This window comes from Rattus norvegicus, chromosome 1 (genome assembly GCF_036323735.1).
Source record: "Rattus norvegicus strain BN/NHsdMcwi chromosome 1, GRCr8, whole genome shotgun sequence".
In the NCBI taxonomy this organism is placed as follows: Eukaryota; Metazoa; Chordata; class Mammalia; order Rodentia; family Muridae; genus Rattus; species Rattus norvegicus.
The window spans coordinates 86786515-86811964 of NC_086019.1; the positions used below are offsets into that span (position 1 = coordinate 86786515).

The 25450-nt window shown below is 48.7% G+C and overlaps 2 protein-coding genes, 1 long non-coding RNA gene and 1 pseudogene across 3 annotated transcripts; 3 read left to right on the plus strand and 1 right to left on the minus strand.

Moving 5' to 3' along the window:
• The first annotated feature begins 5333 nt into the window (after positions 1-5333).
• Positions 5334-7142, plus strand: Rpl28-ps12 (ribosomal protein L28, pseudogene 12; annotated as a pseudogene).
• A 1346-nt stretch (positions 7143-8488) lies between these two features.
• On the minus strand, positions 8489-10614 carry LOC120099771 (uncharacterized). The gene is made up of 2 exons (XR_005498954.2): positions 10421-10614; positions 8489-8611 (listed from the first exon to the last, which is right to left on the minus strand). It is a non-coding gene; the product is annotated as an uncharacterized LOC120099771 (long non-coding RNA).
• Positions 10615-10635: 21 nt separating this feature from the next.
• On the plus strand, positions 10636-13091 carry Pnma8c (PNMA family member 8C). The gene has a single exon (NM_001401819.1). It carries the CDS (start codon positions 11178-11180, stop codon positions 11790-11792), a length of 615 nt encoding a protein of 204 aa, NP_001388748.1. The 5' UTR covers positions 10636-11177; the 3' UTR covers positions 11793-13091.
• An 8001-nt stretch (positions 13092-21092) lies between these two features.
• Ccdc8 (coiled-coil domain containing 8) lies at positions 21093-24421 on the plus strand. The gene has a single exon (NM_001009533.2). It carries the CDS (start codon positions 21598-21600, stop codon positions 23551-23553), a length of 1956 nt encoding a protein of 651 aa, NP_001009533.2. The 5' UTR covers positions 21093-21597; the 3' UTR covers positions 23554-24421.
• The last annotated feature ends 1029 nt before the right edge of the window (positions 24422-25450 follow it).

Consider the following 25450-nt stretch of genomic DNA (forward strand, 5'->3'; position numbering starts at 1 on the left):
ACTATAGATACATAAGTATAAACATGCTTGTTTTCATGTATCTGCATGCCTATGCATGCTTGTGCATATGTGAATACTAATGGTTTACATAACATAATGAAGTATTAGGTAGAGTTCTTTTTTATATGTATGGTGGTAGGGCTAGAACTCAGTCTCGTTTGAAAGCTAGGTAAATGAGCTACCACTGAGCCACGCACCAAGCCCCTCACCGGGAGATTCTAGGCAGGGGCTCTACCACTTAGCCACGCCCCCAGCCCCTCACTGGGGGATTCTAGGCAGGGGCTCTACCACTGAGCCCCACCCCCAGCTCCTCACTGGGGGATTCTAGGCAGGGGCTCTACCACTGAGCCACGCCCCCAGCCCCTCACTGGGGGATTCTAGGCAGGGGCTCTACATTCACAGATGTCTTTTTCATGCTCCATCTGTGGCACTCGCAATACTGCCTAGAGCATAGCAGGTGTGCAATGTTTACTGGCTTGCACATACGATTTATCTCCATTTTGAAAGTGACTACAGCTTATGTTTATCAAGTACCCACTGCGTACCTCTCACCGTGGTCAGCCTTCTAGATCCAACTCTGCATCAACTTTTCAGTACACCACGATCACTACCAACTTACAGGTTGAGAAATGAATTTAGGGTTAAATTTCCTGGGCCAAATCTTTGCTGGTCACCCGTCCATTGCTGTAACAAATGTAACCACAAGCTTGTTGGGCTGAAAGGACATAGGGTTATACTCTGACAGTTAAGGAGGTTTCCAGTCTAGAATCTGCAGGGGATGCTGGCCCCTTCCCTTACAGTTCATGTATCTGTTTCTTTGCCTCTCCAAGTGCTGGAATCCCTTACTTATCACTCCTTCTTGCATTACTATTACTCTTGTTGGCATGGACACTGTTCCTTCTCTGGGTCTCATCGTGTCTTAGTTATCTCTCTACTGCTGTGACCATGGCAACTTAAAGAAGAAAGCATTTGCTGAGCAGAGGTGGAGAACAAACGCCTTTAATCCCAGCACTCAGAAGGCAGAGGCAGGCGGATCTCTGAGTTCAAGGCCAGCCTGGTCTACAGAGCGAGTTCTAGGATAGCCTAGGCTACACAGAGAAACCTCGTCTCCAAAAATAAAAACAAAAGCAGAAGAAATAGAAGTAGTAGTAGTAGTAGTAGTAGTAGTAGTAGTAGTAGTAGTAGAAGAAGAAAGAAGAAGAAGAAGAAGAAGAAGAAGAAGAAGAAGAAGAAGAAGAAGAAGAAGAAGAAGAAGAAGAAGAAACATTTATTTGGGGGGCTTACAATTTCAGAGGCTTAGGTCTTGACCATCTTGGTAGTGGGACACGGCAACAGGTGGGCAGCCATGATGCTGGAGAAGTAGCTGGGAGCATACATCTGATCTGCAAGCACAAGGCAGAGAGAGAGAGAGAGAGAGAGAGAGAGAGAGAGAGAGAGAGAGAGAGAATATGAGCATGAGAGAGAACTAGGAATGACATGGTTTTTGAAACCCCAAAGCTCACTCACAGTGACACACCTCCTCCAACAAGGCCACATCTCCTAATCCTTCCCAAACAGTTCCACTGACTGGGGACCAAGCATTCAAATGTATGAGCCTATGGGGGTCATTCTTATTACAACCACTACAGATCCCTACCTCCCCTCTCCTTCTTTTCCCTCCCCTCCCCCTTCTTTCTTCCTATGTATCTGTGTCTGCGCATGCTTGTGCATATGTGAATACTAATGGATGGGAATACAGGATCATCTCTCCTTGCCAATACTGCTGCCTCCCATCTTCTCTTCCTCATTTCCCTCCGTTCTTCCCTTCATGCTCTTCCTCTTCCTCTTCATTTTGGAATGAGTCTCCAGCTGGGGCTGGCCTCAAACTCCCTTAGACTCTGTAGATGACCTTGAACTCTTGATGTCCCTGCCTCCCCTTCCCGAGGACTGGGGTTACAGATGTGCACCACCACACAAAATTAATGCAGAGGCAGATGGAACTTAGGACTTCCTACATGCTATGCAAGCCCTCTACCAACTGGGCCTCAGCCTCCTCTCTCCTCATAGTCCTGCTTCCTCTCCTCCTCCTCCTCCTCCCCCTCCTCCCCCTCCCCCTCCTCCCCCTCCCACCTCTCTCTCTGACAGATTCCCATTCCCACAGGCTTACCCTAAGCCCAACTCTCTTGTCTTAAGTCTTTCCAGGGATGTTTGTGGTAACATTGTTGGTGTGGGGATGGGGGGGACAGAATCATCTTTCCTTGCCAGACTCTTAGCTTCATCCAGTCTGCAGAGACCCCCTGGACAATCTTGCCTGCTCCGAAGAAACCTGGCTCTCAGCAGCTTCAGAGGCCCAGGGGCTTTGGAAGGCTGCTCCTCACTGAGGTTTTGGGGAGGTCTGGGTGCAGTTCCTTGTGAGTAACTAGTTTCCTTTGGATCCTAGTCTGAAAATGAAAGATCCCACGCAGAGAGACCCTTACTCAAGTCTTGGGAAATCGCGGACCCCAGACACAGAGAGATCATTTTGGATGTAATAAGCAAAGGCAAGGTTTATTACGGAGACCTATTACAGAGATCTCTGGGCCAACACGTTTCTCACGCAGGAGACAGAGGTGTCGACCCAGAGAGGCTGGGAGAAAGAGCATTTAAAGGCAGAGGCTGTGAGCCCAGGGGATGGGGATGTCAGAGGGGAAGGCACCACAAGTCACAGGATTGTTTTATGGCTCCAGGAGATAAAGGGACGCCAAAAGGTTTTATGGCCCCCTGGTTCCTGGAACAGAGCTACTAAATCAGGAGAAGGGTCGGGTCTTCAGGTCCTCATTATTTTTAAAAGTTTGTCAGAATTGATGAAGCATTTGTATTTGAAACACCTCTGGTTAGGCTTGGGCCGCCGGTTTCCTGGAGTGCTCTCTGTAGGACACAATGGCTGGAAAGCACAAGTAGGGGCTTATCAGGGTCTGGAGGACATCTGGTTAAAGTATAACTCTGAGTAAGCTGGGGGGATGTCTTTGGATGGTTTATGGGTCAGTCCTTGATAGCCTGAGCTGGTTTTTGTATTCCTTTTTTTTTATCTTCATGGCCTGCTATTCCTGGCGGCAGGGCTTAGCCCTGGGTTTGTGGCTTTTGGGGCTTACTCTTTTAATTTTATATTTTTAAATCTTAAATTCGTATAATTTTCCTTTCAAAAACACTTCTAGGTGCTGCTTTCCTCCACCCAACCTACATTTGATCAACACCTAGAGGCCCGGTTTGATCATCACCAAGTGCCTGCTGGGAAGGGTCCTGTCAGCCACTTAGCTTCAGACTGTGGGGCTCCTGAGACAATGAGGGGCCTGCATACCTTTTTATTTGCTGCAGCTGAGTCCGGGGAAGGGCCAGAGCTGTCAGCCTGTTGTTGGAGATTGCTTCTAATGCTTGATTCAATCGGGAATCTGCATGTCCAAACGCTGAAGGTCCTTGTCCCCATTTGTTTTTTGATCCATCCATAAAGATGCCCGCGGCCAATGGCAGGGCAAAGGGAGATGAGACAAAACCCTTAGAGTTGCTCGGGCTAGGACTCAGGGAGAGGAGAGGGAGAATCACATGACTTGGGGAAGAAGGACAGGACACAGGAACAGCAGGTGATAAAGCCAAACAACCGTGTGAGATTTTGGTAAGTAGCCACTGGTCACTCCCTTGATTGGGCCTGGGCTAGCAGAGGAAGGTTTTGGAATGCTCAGTCATTGAGTTAGCCAAGGCATTTTAGAAATAAGCTAATGTGTGTGTGTGTCTTTCATTTTTGGACCCAAAGATATCTCCTGGGCGGGTGCACTCATGTGCGCTTGCGCATGAGAGATCCACCAGGAGCACGAAGGGGTTCAGCCCAAACTCAGTGCTGCAGCCTCTGTGCCTTCTTCCCTCACAAAAGCCGTTCTCTGCCCTGTGCTGAGAAACCACCTAGTATCTTGGAGTCTCGGGAGCCTCAGACCTCAAGCCTCAAATACTTTTTTCTTCTACCAAGCTTCAGGCTTCTGAGTCTCTCCTCTCTCTGTAGCTACACACGCCTCTGTCAGTACCAACGCTAAGGGTTTATCTGAAGTTCGGCTTGTCAAGAAAGGAGTTCAGAGAAGTGGAGGGACAAACCGTCCAAGTGGAGAGTCTGGGACGCTGCAGTCCGACGGTCATCTTGACCTTATCAGCTGTGTGATCTTAGTGGATATCTGAAGTGTAAACTTAAGGGTTCTTTGGAAAGTCAGTTGTGTCAGATTTCGCTAAAACAGCCAGGTGAAACAACATTTCGATGAAGCAGACACAGGTGAAAGGATGTTTGGCTGAGGGAGACTCAAGAAGGAATGTTTTGCTGACGCAGACACAGGTGAAAGGATACTCTGCTAAAGCATTCATTGAGTCAGTGCCTCTCAATCAAACCCAGAACTGACCGATAGTCTTTGTGATCAGCTTGCTCCACTGATCCTCTGTCTCTGCCTTCCAAGGCCAGAATTCCAGGCAGATCACCACATCTATCCAGATTTATGTGTGTCTTAGGCATGCTGGCAGGGTACTCCCTTTAACCAACAAGTCATTTCCCAAGCCCTGACTCTGCTTTTCAAACAAGCTTAAGATTCTTCTTGGACTGGAGAGACGGTTTAGCAGTTAGGAGCACTGACTGCTCTTCCAGAGGTCCTGAGTTCAATTCCCAGCAACCACATGGTGGCTCACAACCATCTGTAATGGGATCTGATGCCCTCTTCTGGTGTGTCTGAGGACAGTGACAGTGTACTCATATAAATATAATAAATATTAAAAAAATGATTCCCCCCCATTTGTCTTGATTCTTCCACCTCTATCTGACAGGACAGGGCCTCAGTCCTGTGGGCCTGGGCCATTTCCACACTTCTGCCACACCCTCTCCCTCCAAGATCTCATCCAATGGCAGGTTGTAAAGCACCTATCACGTGACAATGACTTCTGACTTCAAACCTGCTTCCTTTCAGGCCTCTGAAACAGGAGTTCATATGCCTCCCTCCATTTAATTTTATGACCCCTTCCCCCAATGGAATTCTTCATCCCCTAGCTTCCTCCTCCCTATTCCAAGTACCCGTGCTAATTCATTGGCACTCAAGTCAAAAAGCAGACCTTGAGGGAAAATGTACGTTTTTAAAAGACTAGTGCTGCATGACCTTATATAACCTCACAGGGCAAGGGGCACCGAGCCACATGCTCCTGTTGAACTCTGACCTTACAAGATTCTGTTTTGCTTGAGGCAGGGTCTCTCTAGATAGCCTTGGCTGTCCCAAGACCCACCATGTATGTGGGAAAACCTCGCTAATTAAGGTTGAAGTTCACCATGACCTGAAAGCCTCTGTGCTCGTTACAACATGGAGGACTCCCCTCACTGGTGTGGATTTTTTCTTCTCTGACCTTATCTGAGGAATTTGAAGTACACACACACACACACACACACACACACACACACACACAAACACACCTCCACCTGAGGAATGTCATGTAGCCTTAGATGGATTACAGGATCAATTTCCTTTCTCCCGATAGCCCCTGTTCAGACAGTGCCTGAGATTCCTGAAAGGTTCCCCCACACCAGTGGCATCTCAGTGCCCTCAGCCCTCAGCCCTCAGCCCTCAGCCGATGACCTTTGCCCTTCCTGGATGTTCCTACCTTCAGTCCCCAAAACTTCACAAGCCTTGAATTCCCAAGGTAAAGTTGATCTGCTGTCTTACAGGTGGTCCCAGTGTGGTCATTCACCATACATATTCACAGGGGTTCTGGACTTCCCACTCGTCCTCTCGGCTCCCTTTGCACTCATAGACCATATCAGCCGGCAATCCATGAAGTCAGGGAGAACCATATGTGTAGAGCAGACTGGTCTCAGATTCACAGAGAGCCCTGCCTCTGCCTCCCAAGCACTGTGATTAAAGGCATGTGTTACCATGCAAGATTTTTTTTTCTGGGTGGTACTAGCACGTGTCTTTAAATCCCAGCACTCAGAAGGCAGAAGCAGGCAGATCTCTGAGTTCGAGGCCAGCCTGCTGTACATAGAGTGTTCCAGGACAGACAGGGCCACAAAGAGACTCTGTCCTGAAAAAAAATATATATATATATGTGTGTGTGTGTGTGTGTGTGTGTGTGTGTGTGTGTGTATATATATATATATATATATATATATATATATATATATATATATATAAAATTTCCTTTCTCCATTCCTTTTTCATTCCTCTTTTCCCTATTCCCTCCGGTCTTCATTAGTAGTTGTTTCTCTTTTAAGGTCTGCCAGTCTTTCTGTCTTTTCCCAACCCTCCTCCCCACCCTGTAGAGTGTGTGTGTGCATGTGCATGGTTCTTGGAAGCAGAAGAGGACATTGGACCGCCTGGAGCTGGAGTTGTAAATGGTAGTCAGCCATCTGATGTGTGAGTTGGGAACTATATTTAGGTTCTTTGGGGGAGCAGAAAGCTGAGCCATCTCTCCAGGCCTCTTCTCACTTTTTTTTTTCTTTTGTGTTTTTGAGGATGGAACCTAGGGTCTTACACATACTCAGAGTTTGACCACTGACCCACACCCCCCAGCCCCTCACTGGGGGATTCTAGGCAGGGGCTCTCCAAGTGAGTCAAACCACAAGTCAACAAAAAACAAAAAATAAAAACTGAAAAAAAACAAAACAACTTTTTGTCTCCAGCCGCCGCAGGGAGAGGAGTGCCGCCGGGTCCACGCATCTGCAATGGATGGTCGTTCGGAACTGCTCCAGTTTCTTGTTCAAGAGGAATACGCAGAGGTACAGCATGGAGCCCAGTAATCTGAAGGCCGGAAACTCCTTTCGCTACAACGAGCTAATTCGCTGCAAGACCGTAGGAGTGGAGCCTGCAGCTGATGACAAAGGGGTGGTGGTGGTTATGAAATGAAGATCCTGTCAGCGAAAACCTGCCGCTTCTTACGTGAGGACCACCATCAACAAGAATGCTCAGACTACCCTCTGCAGCGTCAGGCACATGATCTGAAAGAACAAGTACCGCCCTGATCTGACTATGGCGGCCATCCGCAGGGCCAGTGCCATCTTTCGAAGTCAGAAGCCTGTGGTGAAGAGGAAACGAACCTGCCCCACCAAGAACTCCAGAGCCCCACACCCCAGAAGCAATAAAGAGTCCACTGACTTGTTCAACCACCTCAAAAACAAAAACAAAACAAAACAAAAAAACCCCCCAAAACAAACAAACAAAAAACCCCCAAACCTTTCCTGACAAATATTGTGGTATCTACCTCAGTCCCAGAATTCAGTAGGCTAAGGCAATCGGATCCCAAGTTTCAGGCTAACTTAGGCTATACAATGAGTCTCTGTCTCGAACAACAACGAAACCTCTTTCCTCCATAGGCATACAGTCTCAGATACGTTGTTATAGTAATATAGACCAACGTAGCGTCATTATAATTGTGGTCTAGAGTACAGTAGGCTGCATATTTCCAGGAGGGACAGAGACCTCAGCCTTAGATCATGTGCTAAAAGATTCAAGAAGCATGGTTCATAGTTAGATCTGAGAAAGAACAGCAAAAGAATTAGCAAGGAGGAGCCATGACTGTGGGGACTAGAGGCGAGAGGATTGTATACCTGGAAAGACACCGACTAGAAAGAACCAGTAGAAAGAACAATAAACCACTGCGCGCTAACTTCTCCAGGGTTACTGAATTGAAGCCCCGCCCAGTCACACACCCCCACTTCCTGTCCCTATAAAGGACAGCAACATGTTTTCCAGGCTCCCTGAGCCCGACCAGTATTCACTCCATACCAGGGCCACACTCTCCCACACTCTCCTCTCCCCGCCCTATAAACATACAGAGCAAGTCTGTCATAACCACGAGACTGGGCTACTAAATGCATAGTTTGTCCCATCTGGATGCTCATGTATGCTCAGCACGACACACTCAGCCCAGTGAAAGGTAACTTCTCAGTAAGCATCGGTCTGTCAAATAAATGGACCATTCTGTTGCTGGCTCCTCAGTTTTGAATGTGCCAAAAAAAAAACAAACAAAAAAATACCAAAAACCAGGGCCATGCAGTCAAGCGTCAAGGACTCCAAAACCCCATAGTAAATATTACAGGTCAGCGTTTTTTTTTTTTTTTTCTTCTTTTCTTTTTTTCGGAGCTGGGGACCGAACCCAGGGCCTTGCGCTTGCTAGGCAAGCGCTCTACCACTGAGCTAAATCCCCAACCCCACGGGTCAGCGTTTTTAAGTTTAATTTTTTTTTTTTGTTTTGAATGAGAACCTATCTCTCTGTTACAATGCTATACATGGAGACATGGAAATGAAGCTGGGTGGGGCTGGAGAGATGGCTCACTAACTAAGAACGATCCTTGCTCCTTCCCAGGACCCAAGTTCAGTCCCCGGGATTCATATCAGTCAGCTCACAACCGCCTGCAGCTGCAGTTTCTGGGGATCTGACATCTTTCTTCTGGCCTCCTGTGTGCCTGCACGTGTGTGGCACACACAGGCATACATATAAAAATAAAGCTCGAAGGCGATCCTTTTAAGTACACATGCTTTTATTTTTTTACTTAATTTAAAAAGGGATTTATCTATCGTGATTGATGTGAGTTATAGGTGGTTGTGAGGTGCTATCTGGGTGCTGGGAACGGAATCTGGGTCCTCTGCAAGAAAGAAGAAGCGCTTTTTTAAAAAAGATTTTATTTTATTTATTATATATAAGTATGCTGTAGCTGTCCTCAGACACACCAGAAGAGGGCATCAGATCTCATTACAGATGGTTGTGAGCCACCATATGGTTGCTGGGATTTAAACTCAGGACCTCCGGAAGAGCAGTCGGAGCTCTTAACTGCTGACCCGTCTTTCCAGCCCTTTCTCATACTCTTTTTGTGTGTGTGTGTGTGTGTGTGTGTGTGTGTGTGTGTGTGTGACTCTTGTATAGAAGCCAGGGCTTGAAGGGTATTAAGCAAATGCTCTACCACTGAGCCCCGCCCCCAGCCCTGTGTCTTTGAACTTGAGAAGGGTAGTGTGTTCACAGGACTAGATGCACACTAGGCTTCCCATGTTGAATAAACAGTCGGTTTATATTCAGTACAATTACTTTTAAAATATTTTAATATTTATTTTTACTTGAGTGAGTATGTGTGTGTATCTACCTATGTGGGTACCTGAAGAGACCAGGGAAGGCATCAGATCTCTGAAACTGGAGTTAATTTATTATTATTATTCTTGGGTTTTTCCTCCAGACAGGATTTCTCTGTGTAACAGCCTTTGCTATCCCAGGACTCTCTTTGTAGACCAGGCTGGCCTCGAACTCACAGAGATCCACCTGCACTTGCCTCCCAAGTGCTGGGATTAAAGGCACATGCCATCACCGCCCAGCACAAGCAGTTAGGTTTTTAATATTTGTTAATTTAGTACCAATCTCACTATGTATCCTTTGCTAGACTGGAACTTGCTTTGTGGATCTGGCTATGTAAACTGGGCTGGGGTTGGGGATTTAGCTCAGTGGTAGAGCGCTTGCCTAGGAAGCGCAAGGCCCTGGGTTCGGTCCCCAGCTCCAGAAAAAAAAAAAACAAAAAAACAAAACAAACAAAAAAAAAAAACTGGGCTGACTTTGAACTCACAAAGATCAACCTTCTTTCTGAGTGCTAGGATAAAGGTGTTTGGCACCACCCTTGGCTACAGGTACTTAAGAGCTACCGCGTGGGTGCTCTGAACCAAACCCAGGTCCACTGCAAGAGTAGTCAGTGCTCTAAACCACTGAGCCATCTCTCCAGCTCTACCTCCTGATTTCTCCCAGGATCTGAGTTCAGTTAGAAGTTTTCATGAGGGTCGGCTCACAACTGTAATTCTAGTTCCAGGGGATCCAACGTCCTCATCTGATCTCCATGGCACCAGGCATGCATGTGGCAAACAGACTATATCAGACATAATATATAAAAAAATTCAAAAAATATTTTTAAAAATAACTTTGCACCTGTTTATATTTACATGACCCCACCTGTTATTTTATTCAGGAAGTATCCATGTTTGTTGCTGTCTGTTACACTCTGTTGACTTTAACATTACTGCTCAGGCAGGAGTGTTTCTCAGTTGGTAGACGCTTGCCTGGCATGCTAGGGACCTAGTTTCCATCCCCAGAGCTAAATAGACCAGCCACCTTGGTGCAGGCATGTGGTAGCCCTGGATCTTGAGAAGCGGAGGCAGGAGGATCAGAAGTCCAAAGTTCTAGTTATATAGCAAATTCAAGACTAGCCTGGGAGATGAGATCTCAGGGGAGAAAGAAAGAAAGAAAGAAAGAAAGAAAGAAAGAAAGAAAGAAAGAAAGAAACTTGTAGTGATGCTTAAATTCTCTGAATTGGCTTGTGGGTACCCTTCAGGCTGGCTTCTGTGTTCTAATCGGTTTTGTCCTTGTTCTTTGACTGTACTGACATCTAACTTTCTGAATCATCTCGACATCTCAGGCTTACTTTATATCTTCTTTGCGCCCCTGCCCATGCTCTGCCTGGAATCCTCTCCTTTCTCAAATGAGAAAGGTATGGGGCGCTGACCCTTCACTTCCAATAACGCCTCGATGCCTTGGTCTCCGATTTCAAAGCAGCAAGATCTGCCAATGGCGGAGGTGATGCTCTGGCGGTTGCCATGGTGACCACAGGGCTTCAGCGCACAGGGACGCTATGACGTCATTGCCGGAGCAAGTGCAGCCGCTACTGTCACATCCTGGTCTTTAACTCTGTCACAGGGCACAGGGCGACCTCTGAGCGAGCAGTAAGAGGCGACCTACTCCACCTCCCCAGTCTCTCTGACACTCACGAGGTTGGCAGCAGCAGGTAGGAAGACCAGCGGCCGGCCTCGGGTCCACAGAGATTGCCAAGGCCACCGGCAGTGCGGGGGGCGGGGGAGTCTGCATCTTCAAACTCTCCTTGGAGCAGCCTTGCCTAAGACCTGGGAGACAAGGCCACCCAACTCCAATTCCGTGGCTGACGTGAGTCTAGTGAGTCTAGCAAGAGTGAGCTCGCAGGGAGCAGAGGGCAGGCTGCAGACGGCTGCGGGTGGTCCCCTTAAATGAATTGGACCAATTGGGTCTATCAGTCGCCTCACCCGTGAGGCCTTGTTTTCTCGTCGCCCTTGGAAAGAGATCTCGGCATCCTGGATCCTTCTGTGGGTTCTCGAGGCAGCTCCACAGCGCAGCAGCGCGCGTACAGCTGCCTCAAGGAGTTGGGCAAGATGGTATTTGGAGTTCAGGACATTGCATTGTTAGAACATGGTTGCAAGGCCTTGGAGGTAGACAGTTACAAGTCCTTGATGATCCTGGGGATCCCGGAGGACTGTAGCCACCAAGAATTTGAAGACATCATACGGGTCCCTCTCAAACCGCTGGGCAAGTTTGAAGTGGCTGGGAAGGCCTTTCTGGAGGAGGACAGATCCAGGGCAGCTATCATTAAACTGACAGAAGACCTCAATTACGATGTGGTCCCCAGGGAGATCAAAGGCAAGGGTGGTATGTGGAGAGTGGTCTACATGCCCAAATGGCAGGACATCGAATTCCTCACCAAACTCAATTTGTTCCTGCGGAGAGAGGGCAGGACTGTAGAGGATGTGGCCCGAATCCTCAGGCAGGAGCTGTGTCCCACCACACTAGGTCTCGGAGAGCTACCTCCCAGGAAGTGCTGCCTGTCTCCACAAGGGGAGAAAGCAGACAAGGGGGCCATCCTCAAGGAGGTCAGTGTGATCTCTCTGGAGGACCCAGAGAAGGAAGGCAAGCCTGAAGAAGGAAAGAAGGGCAAGAAGAAAAACAAGAAAACTCGGCGCCGACAGCAGGCTTCTGATAGGAAGCTGTAAGTTAAGTTGGATGAGTGTGTATTGGGGGGGAGGGGTGTGCTAAGGGAGGGTGGGAGTGACCTGAGTGGGTTGGGGTGACTGTGGATAGGAGGTGGTGGACCAGTGGGTGGGTGGTTTTTGAGCCGGAAAGATTATCGCTTGAGTGTGGTACATGTGAGGAAAGCCTGTTTGTTTTGCTCAGTCCCGAGGACTGAGCTAGGGCCTTGAGCATGCTACACAAGTGCTCGATCGCTGAACCATGAACCCGGACCCTCACTAGGAGATTCTAGGCAATGAGCTGTATCCGCAATCTAAGCCTAGTACTTCCCAACTTGTAGGCTGGTTTAGTAGGTGTAGCCCCATCTGCTTGAGTGGTTTTCTGTTCACTTCCTATTTGTCTATTTCACATCCATTATATTCCAGAATGGTACTTGGATCTTGGAATAAAAAGAGAGAAAACGTTGACAAAAATCCCTGTCTGTGACACTTATGATATCATCTAAGATAACATCTAAGTGTTTTCATTTAAGCAAATTTAGATAAAGTTGAGGGATTGTATGTGATTGAGTGCTGACACTTTATTCATTCAGACAACGAAAATCTCCTGAGCATCAATAATGTGCCAGGTACGGGACGTACCGTCAATGATTCTTAGCCTTGCCCTCGTGGCTCTAATTCTGTATCTGAGGAATTGTGGGGTAATGTTTGAGACTGTGCAAGGAACATGGAAGTGTGTGTGTGTGTGTGTGTGTGTGTGTGTGTGTGTGTGTAGTATTGCTTGAGCGAAGGAGAGAAACTTCTGACTGAGAAGGGTCCCAGTGACTTGTAGAAAACTTCTAGCAACTTTGAGGCCAGCAGGACCAGCCCCACAATGGGAGCCAAATCCAAGACAGTGCTTGTGACTGTTGCTATAGAGACATGTGCCTGCTAGCCATTGCCTGCACAGAAGATCCCCAATGGCAAGCTTTTGAAAGTGTTTGGCCAGACTTGCCGAAACTGGAACTGACCCTGGAAGGACTTGTCATGAAGAAAATGTCTTTCTGGGAACGGGTCACCATTCTTCCGGCACGATCACCAGAGACTGCAAGTTGAAGACAGTTCATAAACCATGGTGGACACAAGGTGCTCACCATCTCCACTGAGGACCTTGCTGATCTGTATGTGTCCCTAAATGGTGGTGATTATTTAGTACATGGTGACTCTCCTTTACTGAAAGGAGAGTCAGGATGACACCCTTGGTGCCTTGGGTAAGCATGTAGGTCTCCCCTAATTAAATCCTAGGAATCATGACTTGTAGGGGAAAGGCACACTCTTTTCTAAAGAGAAAAAAAAAAGAGAGAGAGACCAGACTTCTGAGAGAGGAAGAGGGAGAGAGACAGAGACAGAGACAGAGAGACAGACAGACACACACACAGAGGACAAACAGAGACTAAGCTAGCCATGATGGCCCATGCAATCTCAGTATTTGAGATGTGGAGGCAGGAGATCAAGGGTTTGAGGCCACATGGTACTCTGTCTCAGAGTCCTCAAGTCTATTAACTGATAATCACACGAGGGTGAGGAGGAGGGAAAGCGTCTGGAATATTGTACAAAGATCTTGAGCCCACAGAGCTCCAGAGAAACCAGGAATGTTAAGCACACGGGGCTGTCTTTCCAACGGGAAAGATAATAAACCTGTTCTTCTAACCAGAAAGCTGAGAACTGGAAGCTGTGATCTGCGTTATCTGTTGGTCCAGGCCATATTAAGCTCCCACAACCAGGACCAGAGGTGGCTAGTAGCCCGGATGACCTCTACACTATCTGTGTGACCTAGACCAGGGCAGAGCCTTCCTTAGGCCCTTAAGCTCCTACAGGTAGCACATCCCCAGAACCCCTCTTCCTGGAAGATACGAAAGGCACCCTGAATTGAGTTTCAATGTAATTACGCTTCCTTGTGCAGCGAGGGTTGTATTACACCAGGAAACTCTTTTCCAGATGATAAACTGGGCTTAAATACACCAGGAACAAACCGTCTGTTATTAGACTTCCCGAAGTCTGATCCAGGTTGAGGAAATCCATCTGCACTGGGTTTTTACTGTTATCCCTTCTCCCTGCTCACTTCTGTGTCTCGGCACCTGCCCCTTCTGAGAAACCATTCCTGTGGAATCCAGTTGTGGGTGAATGGAGAGAATCTCTTCTGGAGCACCTACAAACTTCCACTACGTCAAGAGGGACCTGCGAGGGCTCTAGGTGAATTGCATTTCAGAAATGTAATTTGTGTACATACAAAATTCAATGTTTTAAGACCAAGTCTTGTTATGTAGCCTATGTTGTCTGGAACTTACTATGTACCCAAGGCTGGCCTTTATTTAGCTCACGATCCTCCTGCCTCAGTATCCCTCAGATAGTAATTACAGGCTTGCACTACCTATGCCTATGTGATTTTTCTATTATCTTATAACATGGAGAACCCTCTGTATCTTTCTGTTTGTTTTCGGACACTGTAGCCCTGCAAGCATCAAACTCACTTAATCTCCCAGCCTCAGATCGGTGGTCAAGAAGCTTCTGGCTCTGCAGGCTGGTGAGAGGATGAAGCCAGTTTATCCCTCAGGGCCCTGGGAGCCCGACCACATGAGTTTGATTCCCCAGGTCTCTGTGGTGGAAGGGACTCCATATGAGAGTCATGGCATGGGCACCCACCCCAACACAGACTCCCACACACCACATACCACAGCACACACACACACACTCTCACACTCACACACACTCACACACACTCACACACATACACACACCACACATACACACACAGTCTCACACACACACCACACACCACATACCACACACACACACACACCACACACACACACACCACATACAGGCACACACACCACACACACCACACACACACACACACACACCACACACACACACACACTCACACACACACACACGGACACACACAAACACACACACACCACACACACACACACACACACACACTAAGTCTAATTTTAGATAAGGAAGAGGTCCTTGGCTCTCTATGTAATTTCTCAGCTCTGGCCTGGGTGTCCTGCTCTCAGAGCCCTGTGCAGCTGTGGCCATTACCACATTAGTCGGCTCTCAGGCAGATGCTGCACGGCCAGCAGCGTGTCTGCCCGATGCACTCTGTTGAACATGAAAGCACTGCGGCTGAATGATAAAGGACAGTGACATTTCTCATCATCATTCTGCGGCCTGAGACGTGCATGTGTTCTCGGGTATTTCTCCTATGGCCATCGCCTTTGTGACAGGCAGCATGGATCTTCATTAACTGCTGCTCACAAATCTAGAACCCACAAAGCCATCTCCCTCGGAGACTGGGGGGACCAGGCGACACTTCCTGACACTATCCTGCAAGCGGATATGTGACACGAACGATTTGAGGTACTTTCCTGCATCCACGTGGCAGATGTCCCCAGATAAATTACAGCAACCGTCCTTCACAACCCCACTTAAGAAGTGGGCTCCCCTTCTTTGTTCTTTGTGGTTGATATTCGACTGTATAAATATGAGGTGACGAAATAAATGAATGCTAGTGAAGACACACATGTCCTGAGTCTGTGGGGAGGTGGGGGAGCCACATAAGACTTCCTTTGGGAAGATGATCTCCTTGCTTAAAAAAAAGAAAGTGGGGTTGGGGATTTAGCTCAGTGGTAGAGCGCTTGCCTAGGAAGCGCAAGGCCCTGGGTTTGGTCCCCAGCTCCAAAAAAAAGAACCAAAAAAAAAAAAAAAAAAAAAAGTGGGCCAGTAAGATGGTTAAGCGGATGAAGGTGATTTTAGCCGAGTCTGGGGGCTTGAGTTTGATCCACGGCACCCAGAAGGTAAAGGGAGCAAGCCATGCTCATAAGGTGTACTCTGACCTCTGACCTCTGACCTCCTCATATGCATGTTTGTCCCTCTTCCTCTCCCTCTCTCTCCTTCTCTCTGTCTCTGTGTATGTATATGTGTGTCTGTACACACACACACACACACACACACACACACACACACACACACAGTATTTTTTAAATTCCAAAAGCTCCTTGGATGAGTTGGCTTACACTTTTTAAAAAAGAGATGTTATCTGATGCCGCTGGCTGAGAGAACACGGAACACACAGCCCTCTTCTGCCTGGCTGGCTTCCGGGGACCCCAGGCTGTTTTCCAGTGCTGGGGTGAGTAAGAGGCCAGACAATTTGTTTGAGTAAAAGCAGATGGTGGAGGGACAGGTGTGCTCAGCTGTGATTCCCGCTCTCAGGAGAGGAAGCTAAAGCATACACAGGGCTACTTAAAGGCCAGCCTCAGCTGCATGAAACCCTGTCTCAAAATACTCAAAAAGGCGCTGGAGAGATGGCTCAGTGGTTAAGAGCACTGACTGCTCTTCCTGAGGTCCTGAGTTCAAATCCCAACAACCACATGGTGACTCACAACCATCTGTAATGGGATCCGATGCCCTCTTCTGGGGTGTCAACGACAACATACCCATATACATTAAATAAATAAATGTTTTTAAAAAACCAAACAAAATAAACACCCCCCCCCCCAAACCAAACCAAACAAAACAAAAACCAGTAAAAGGCAGGGCTGTTTCTGTAGGTCAGTTATGGAGTGCTTGCTTGCCCAGCTGGCATGCAAAATGCCTGTGGGTTTCATCTTCAGTGATGCCAAAAGCGGGCTAGGAGGTGCGCGCCCGTCATTCCACACTGAGAGGAAGAGGCAGGAGAATCAGAAAATGAAGGTCACTCAGCTGTATACTGAGTTCACTGTCTCAAAAATGAGATAAGGAGCTGGGAACACGACTCAGCAGTTACGAGCACTGACGGCTCTTCCAGAGGACCTGGGTTCAGTTCCCAGCACTTACATACTTAGTGCAGTCTGTAACTCTGTGTGTAGGAGACTCACTGCCCTCGTCTCCGCAGATAAGCAGCACACACACACACACACACACACACACACACACACACACACACACGCGCGTGCATGCAGGCAGAACATCTGTAAGTGTGAAATAAATTTTGTTTAAAAATTGAAATAAACAGACGCACACACAACCAAACCACAAAACAATGACCGGTGCCATGCTTCATACTAGGCATGGTGCTATTTACTTTTAATCCCAGAATTTGGGAAGCAGAGGCAGGAGGAGCTCTGTGAATTCAAAACCAGCCTGGTCTACAGAGAGAGGTCAAGGCCAGCCAGGGCTGCCAAAAAAAAAAAAAAAAAAAAAAAGAAAAGAAAGGAAGAAAGGAAATGCGCTCTTCTGATGCTCAAACCATCCTTTCCTATGCCTGAAAAGGGGGGTCAGAGTAGAACTGGGAACTGATTCTCTTCCTTGGACCCAGGTTTCAATGTGACAAGTGGCAAATGCCTTCACCTTTTAAGCCACCCTCCCGCCCATCTATTTTCTGAGACTCAGCCATCATATCCTAAACTCCCACTTGATTTTCTCTGCCTTTCAAGAATTGGAATCCCGGTGAGCCAGACCCCTCATTCTTCTGAAGACTCTTGCTCTGTGATTGCTATTACAAAAACCAAATTGGAGAATTTTTTTTTTCCATAAAGTTATATGTCTGGGGATCTTCCTGAGAAACGGTAAGTCTGAAGGCAGTGAGCAAAGCAAGATACAGATACTTTTGTGATGGTAGGAAACAAAGAAGCCTGAGGTCTTTGTTTCTGCTTGTGCTTGCTGGGGATGGAGCCCAGGCTCTCTTCCTCAGGCAAGAGCTCTGCCACCTTCCACACCCTGGGCCCCAGAACAATCAGAACAAGACAAGGCAGGCACCGACGTAAAGCTGGGGAAACAGTGGAATGTGGAATGTGAATAAGGAGGAGGGGTTTCTGGCTGAGTCCTGGGGAGCTCCTACCTAGGACATCTCGGTTGGTTGTCCCGTTGTCCCGAGGTGGCAGAGGTGGCAGAGGATTTGTGACAGTGAGAATCTCTGTTACTAACCTTCAGCTCAGTAACCCTCGGGACTGAAGGGAGAAAGACTAACTTCTTCAGTTCTTTCACCTGCAAACTACTGCACCAGAGGCCCAGAATGCTCTGGCATACTTTGCCTCAGATATCAGCTTTCAATGTTATTAAAATGACAATAACAATTATTATTGATGGCTTGATGGAACCCAACTCAGAACCTTGCCATCTATAAGCAGGCACGCTATCATTGGGCCACTCCCCCAGCCCCTCACTGGGGGATTCTAGGCAGGGGCTCAACCACTGAGTCACACAAAATTTCTTTTAAACAGTATAAAGTTATAATTATATTATGGTTCTACCCCAGGCTGGATGATTTAAAACACCCAGCAGAAATGACCAGGGGCTGGTAATAATTATATCAAACATACTTTCTACTTCTAAGATGTATGTGCATATGTGTATACACACACACTCACACACACACACACACACACACACTCACACAAACGCGCACATGCACGAGCGCACACACACGCGCGCACACACACATTTGGCTGGGAATTATAGTTAGAAATTGAATCCTTGAACTTCTGATCTTCCTGTCTCAGTCTCCAGAGAAGCTTGAATTACACAGATGAGCCATTAGACCCAGGTTAAGAAGATTTTAAAATTAGATCTATTTTACCTGTGTGTATGCCTGGTGCCCTTGGAGGTCACAAGAAGGCACTGGACCCCTTGGACCTGGAGTTACAGATGACTGTGAGCCACCATGTGGGAGCTGAACTTGGTCCTCAGCAAAGAGCAGGAAGTGATTGAACTCCTGGAGGAAATCTCCAGCTCTGTGATTTAGGGTTCTTTACAACCCCCACCTAATACTAGGCAAAGGCTCTCCCACAGAGCAAACTCCCCAACCTCAAGACTTAGAACATGCCACCACTATTAAAGCCCTTCCGGGGGGGTGGGGGGGGGGACAGTCTTGGTTTCTCTTGCAAGCGCCTCTGCTTTGGGGGAAGAGGCCTAAGGAAGGGTCCAGAGGAAGGGCTGCCTCTGTGCCTGCAGTGTGGAAGTTCCCAGCGTCTCCCCTAAGCTCAGCCAGGGCCCCTTGCATGCTCGGTTGCCTTGGAGACCACTCGTCACCGTTCAAGGTTGAGTGGCTAGAATTCTGCCTTGTGAAGAGGAAGAAAGTTCACTTAAACAGAGCGAGCAAGTGTTCCCTGTCCCACAACAGGGACGCTGCAGTCAGGACAGGACCCATACAAAGCTCCCCACCCCTACCCCATCCTGAAAAAGCCTCTCCTACACCTTTTTTTTTCTCCGTTCCTTTCCCCTTCCCTCATTGCTCCTGATCTGCCTCCAAGGTCTTCCTGGGTTAAATAAAATCACTTATGTTTATTTTACTTTAGTTTTTTTTTTTTTTTTAAAGATTGTGTGTGTGTGTGTGTGTGTTCACGCACGCGCGTGCGCAACTTGTGCAGGCGTGCTTCTTATGGAAATTAGGAGATGACAGATCCCCTTCAACTGGAGTTTTGGGTGACTGTAAACCACCATGTGTGTACTGGGAACCGAATCCAGGTCCTCTGTAAGGGCAGCAAGTGCTCTTAATCACAGCCCCTGGGTTGTTGCTTTTTGAGAAAAAAAGGTTTCTTGTAGCTCAGGCTGGCGTGAACTCTTCGTAGTTGAGACTGTCCTTATTCTCCTGATCTGCCTGCCTCTGACGACTGGGATCACAAGTGTGCACCCCGTGTCTGATATCTGTTTTTATATTGATATTAGAGTCACTTCCTTACTTGGCTTTTGTTGTATTGCTTAAGCCTGATATGGTGACCTAAGTAAAACCTAGTGACAGAGACTGAGGCAGGAGGATTACTGAAAGTGGAGGCCACGTGGGACACATAAATTAAGAACTGAAGGCATTTCTCTGTGAAATGAAAGATTTTTTATTTTTAGAAAATGTTTTATTTTTTATTTAAAAATATATTTATTTGGGACTGGAGAGATGGCTCAGAGGTTAAGAATACTGGCTGTTCTTCCAGAGGACCTGAGTTCAATTCCCAGCAAACACATGGTGGCTCACAACCATCTGTAATGAGATATGATGCTCTCTTCTGGTGTGCCTGAAGACAGCAGCAGTGTACAAAAATACATAAAATACTAAATCTTTTTAAAAAAGAGAAAGATTTGCTTTAAAAATATTTATGTGCATTGGTGTTTTGATGTATATCAGTGTGAGAGTGTTGGATTCCCTATAAGTGGAGTTACAGATGGTTGTGAGCTATTATGTGGGTGCTGGAAACTGAACCCAGGTCCTCGGAGAGAGCAGCCAGTGCTCTTAACCAAGGAGCCGACTCTTCAGCCCCAAGAAAAGATTTTATTTTAAAAACGTTTTCATCGTGTGTGAATTTATATGTGTATAATCTGTGTGTAGGGGTGCACATGTGGAGACTGAATAATAACTTTATAGAGTTGGTTTTATGTGGATGCTGGGATTAAATTCAGGCCATGAGGCTTGCATGTTTTTACCGAGTTATCTTTTTTGTTCTTTTTTTTTTTTTTTTTTTTCGGAGCTGGGGACCGAACCCAGGGCCTTGCGCTTCCTAGGTAAGCGCTCTACCACTGAGCTAAATCCCCAACCCCATTTTACCGAGTTATCTTGTGGGCCCCCTTTTTATGTGCATGAATGTATTCTCTGTGCACACACGCAAATCACGTATGTAAGTGCACACAGAGATCGGAAGAGGGTGTTGGATCCCCTGGAACTGGAAATACAGAGGGTTGTGAGCCATCATATGGGTTCTGGGAGTCAAATCCAGGTTAAGGGGTTGCAAGGGCAACCCATGCTCCTAACCATTGAGCCACCTCTCTGGTTCCATCGCCTTAATTTTAAACGGACATTCATAATTGCAATGGCCTTCAAAGGATTTGGGACATCGGCACCCACACCTCTTGGGCTTTTGGGTCAAGGATGGCAGGTTGGGACCCCCGTTGCCTTTCGGGAAGGATGATGACGTGGGTCTTGGCTGTAGCTAAGAGAAGCCCTGGCCCCAGTGAGGCTCTGAGGGACAGCCACACCTCTGTGGGGGAGGAGAGGGAGGCTGCCCTGAAGGGAGTGGACAGCCCCGCTGCCAGTCTTCCCAGGCTTAGAGTGTAAGATGAGAAGGAGAAGGTGGGCCTCACCCAGGAGGGGAGGGCGCCCAGAAACTTCCTGCCGCTCTCAGCTCCACCGCAGACTGAGCGCAAGGTCAGTTTGGAGAGGGTGGCGGCCTGCCTGGGGGCGGGAGACCCTCCTCGGGGCTGGGCGGAGGCCTTTAAGCGCCTCGCCATATTGAACGGCCACGCTGAGCCATCTTTGTCTGCAGAGTCCTCCCACGAACTTTCAACTTCATCCCGGTGTCTGGGGCAAGGGAGCAGCGATCGGAGCTCGTGCGTTTCCAACTTGGAGCAGGGACACTGGCGATTCCAGTTTGGACTGAGCTTTGAGCCTCGGGACTAAGCGTGCCTCGGTTCATGTAAGCATCCTGGAAAACTCCTTGATACAACTCCGAGGGGGTTGGGGGAACCCAACTTGGACTTGTCGCCTGAAGAGAAAATTACAGGGAGGCGACACTGCGTGAGCAGAGTTGCTGGGACCCTCCACTGCTCCCTCCCCAAGACTAGAAGCCGAGAGAGCCTGGGCTTCTTGCCCCCAACTCGGGAGTCCACACTGGAGATCTTAAAGACTCTCGAGAAAAGCCACGTGGGGGGATGGTTCCCCTGGGGCTTCCTCCCCTCTCCCGATTGCCTGATCCTCTGGAGTGTCCCCGACGTCTGCAAAGATGTCGATCTGGATGTGTTAGTGGAGGCCTTAAGGCCTGTGGGCACCTTCAAGAAGATCGGGAAGGTGTTCCGCAAAGAGGAGGACTCCACGGTGGGGATGCTGCAGATTGGGGAGGATGTTGACTATCTGCTCATCCCCCGGGAGGTCCGGCTGGCTGGGGGCGTGTGGAGAGTCATCTCCAAGCCTGCCACTAAGGAGGCTGTGTTTCGGGAGCGGCTGATCCAGTTTCTGCAGGAGGAGGGCCGCACCCTGGAAGATGTGGCTCGTATCATCGAAAAGAGTACTCCACATCCACCCCAGCCCCCCAAAAAAGCCAAGGTGCCCAGAGTGAGGAGAGTCCCGCAGATGGTCACTCCTCCACTTCGGCTGGTTGTAGGCACTTACGACAGCAGCAATGGCAGCGATAGCGAGTTGAGTGACTTCGATACATCCAAAGTCAAAGGCAACAGGGGCTCCGGGAAGACCAGGAAGGTGCGCAAAATGCCGGTCAGTTACTTGGGCAGCAAATTCCTGGGCAGCGATGAGAGCGAGGATGATCAGGAGCTGGTAGAGGCCTTCCTCCGCCGCGGGGAGAAGAAGCCCAGCGCGCCTCCTCCACGGCGCCGAGTCAATCTTCCAGTGCCCATGTTTGAGAATAACCTGGGGCCCCAGCCATCCAAGGGGGACAGATGGCGGGAGTATGTCAGCCAGGTGTCCTGGGGGAAGCTGAAACAGAGGGTGAAAGGCTGGGCGCCCAGATCAGGCTCCGAGGTGGGCCAGGCCCAGCAGTCCTCCATAGCTGAGAGGGCTGGAGAAATGAGACACAGCCACACCAGCCCAGACCTGGATGATAGCTCCAGAAACACAGGAGACCTGAGCGACCAGACACTGATTACTAGACGCTGGAAGCCCAAGATCAAGTGGGTCTCCTTGAGACGATGCAGGAAGGAGCAGGTGCCACCCTCGGCTCACGGGACAGCTGAAGAGCCCCCAGAGGCTGCAGAAAACCAGGGAGCAGGGGCTGCAGCTGAACATGGGGTAGAGGCTGCAGCTAGCCAGAGGCCAGAGGCTGCAGCTAGTCCAAGAGCAGAGGCTGCAGCTAATCCAAGAGCAGAGGCTACAGCTAATCCAAGAGCAGAGGCTGCAGCTAATCCAAGAGCAGAGGCTGCAGCTAGTCCAAGAGCAGAGGCTGCAGCTAATCCAAGAGCAGAGGCTGCAGCTAATCCAAGAGCAGAGGCTACAGCTAATCCAAGAGCAGAGGCTGCAGCTAATCCAAGAGCAGAGGCTACAGCTAATCCAAGAGCAGAGGCTGCAGTTAATCCAAGAACAGAGGCTGCAGCTAATCCAAGAGCAGAGGCTGCAGTTAATCCAAGAGCAGAGGCTACAGCTAGTCCAGGGGCAGAGGCTGCAGCTAGTCCAAAGGCAGAGGCTGCAGCTAGTCCAAGGGCAGAGGCTGAAGTTAACCAGAAGACAGAGGCTACAGCTAGTCCAAGGGCAGAGACTGCAGCTAGTCCAAGGGTAGAGGCTGCAGCTAGTCTAAGGGTAGAGGCTGCAGCTAGTCCAAGGGCAGAGGCTACAGTTAGTCCAAGGGCAGAGGCTGTAGCTACTCCAAGAGCAGAGACTGCTGCTAGTGCAAGGATAGAAGCTGCAGCTAATCTCAGGGCAGGAGTTCTACCTGACCAGAGGGCAGAAGCCATAGATAGTCAGAGGGCAGAGGGCCCAGTTAACCAAAGCACTGGTGCTACAGAAAATCAGAGGGTGGAGGTCCTAGCTGACCAGAGGGCAGGGGTCCTCCATGACCAGAGGGAGGAGGCTGGACCTCAAGCTATACTGGAAGCCTCAGCTGATTCGGGATCTAGAGCCCGGAAACAGGTAAAGACAGTGAGGTTCCAGACCCCAGGACGCTTCTCCTGGTTTCACATGCGCAGGAAAGCTTTCTGGCACACTCCCAGGTTGCCAACCCTGCCCAAGAGAGGCCCCAGGGCAGGGGCGGGAGAGGCTAGGAGCCTCAGGGTGCTAAGGGCTGACACCAGAGCAGACATGGAACACAGAGAGCAAGAAGAACAGCTGTAAGGGAAGCCCAGTGCCCCGGCACCCTGCCTGCACCCTGCCTGCGTGGTGTTAGCTGCTAGGATACTTCTCTCCTCTGTGGGCTGCCTCTTCCTCCACATTTGAAAATGGAGGCTGCAGGGGCAGGCAGCACTGACCACACCTTTCCTCCCCTTTCCACACTCATTCTCTACTTTCTTCTCTTCTGTCCCTCCCTGCCTCCTTCTCTCTCCTCTCTTTTTCTTTCCTTCTCTGTCTCTATATCTTTATTTGAGACAGAGTCTTGCTATGCAGCCCTGATGGCCAGGTGCTCCATATATAATTGGTCTTAAACTCACAGGAGTCCTCCACCTTAGTGCCCAGAGCATGAGGTTACAGGTGTGTGACACTACATCTGGCTCAGTGACCCTCTTTCTGTTTTGTTTTGTTTGAGACAGGGTCTCTCTCTATAGCCCTGGCTGGCCTGGATCTCACCATGTTGACCATGTCTGGAATTAATGTAGACCAGGCTGGCCTTGAACTCACAGATCTGGTTACCTGCCTGTGCCAGGACTAAAGGCATGTACCACCGTGCCCATCTTCCAGTAGCCCTCTTTATCATCTTGTTTTTACTTGATGAGAGTGTGTGTTCAGGGTGGTATGGCTATAGACACACTTAATTTTTTTATATGTTGATTTATATAGCATCTCAAAGCCCGTGGAGCCTGGTTGCCTGGGTGGCGTTTTAACTCCTTATGTATTTTAAGTGCTTACTAAGCCTGGCAGAGGGAAATGGGTAGAGGAGGGAGGAGGGGGGTTGGTCTGTTCTTTGTCACTAACTTGGATTAATGGCCTTTTTGCACTTAAAGAGAGAACTCAAGCTGATATGCAAATAAAAATGTGTACAAGGCGGTTTCTTGTTTCCGAGGTGGCAATAGAGAGTGTTGGGGTGATTTGGTTGACCCAACCACGATGACCCTGTGTTTTACCTTGTCACTTTGCCTGCCATGTTTAGGCTGCTAAGGGCTGGAGGATCTGAGGGCACAGGGCCTGTGGGCGTCACATACCTTACTGATATGGTTGAAAAGGCACAGAAAAAAAGAAAAAAGAGAAAAAAAGAAAAAGAACAAAAGAAAAAAAAGAAAGAAAGAAAAGCACAGAAAACCCACCATGTGGGTTCTGGGCATCAAACTCAGGTCATCAGGCTTGGCAGCAGTCGCCTTTACCTGTTGAGCCAGCCCTCCGATCTGTTTGAGCAAGCCCACAGACATCTGTGTTCTTGCCACTGGATGCTTTTCTTTTTTAAAGATTTATTTATTACATATAATGTACACTAGCTGTCTTCAGACACACCAGAAGAGGGATCAGATCCCATTACAGATGGTTGTGAGCCACCATGTGGTTGCTGGGACTTGAACTCAGGACCTCTGGAAGAACAGTCAGTGCTCTTAACCGCTGAGCCATCTCTCCAGCCCTGCCACTGGATGCTTTAAAAGGCTGTTAGAACAGAAGCATGCTCATAGGGGGAAATAGTGTGCACAATTGCTTCTTATAACCAGATCCTGGGCTGCTGAGGGACTCAGGAAGGAAGGTGGAAGTGTATCTGTGATGCTTGGCAGTGGCACAAGTAGCAGAGAAAGAGAATAAATGTACACACACAGCCTCTAAGTCAGCAGGAGCAGCAAGCATTAGTGGAAAAGAGCAGCCCAGTGCTCATGAAACTGAAGAAGTATGTCCCAGGAGCCCTAACACCACCCCCACTGCCGTGGGAAGGTATCTGGGGAGATAACACAGGCTCTCCCATGATAGGCAGAGACTCTCCCACTGAGCCACGCCCCCAGCCCCTCACTGGGGAATTCTAGGCACATGCTCTATTATGCACCCTGGTATACCCACTTTCTCCTTCCCTGCTCTGTTCCGCACAATTCTCTGGGTGGCCTTT

Bases quoted from the DNA above. Each gene is read 5' to 3' on its own strand.
- Pnma8c (NM_001401819.1), top strand. From the start codon at position 11,178: ATGGTATTTGGAGTTCAGGACATTGCATTGTTAGAACATGGTTGCAAG.
- Ccdc8 (NM_001009533.2), top strand. From the start codon at position 21,598: ATGCTGCAGATTGGGGAGGATGTTGACTATCTGCTCATCCCCCGGGAG.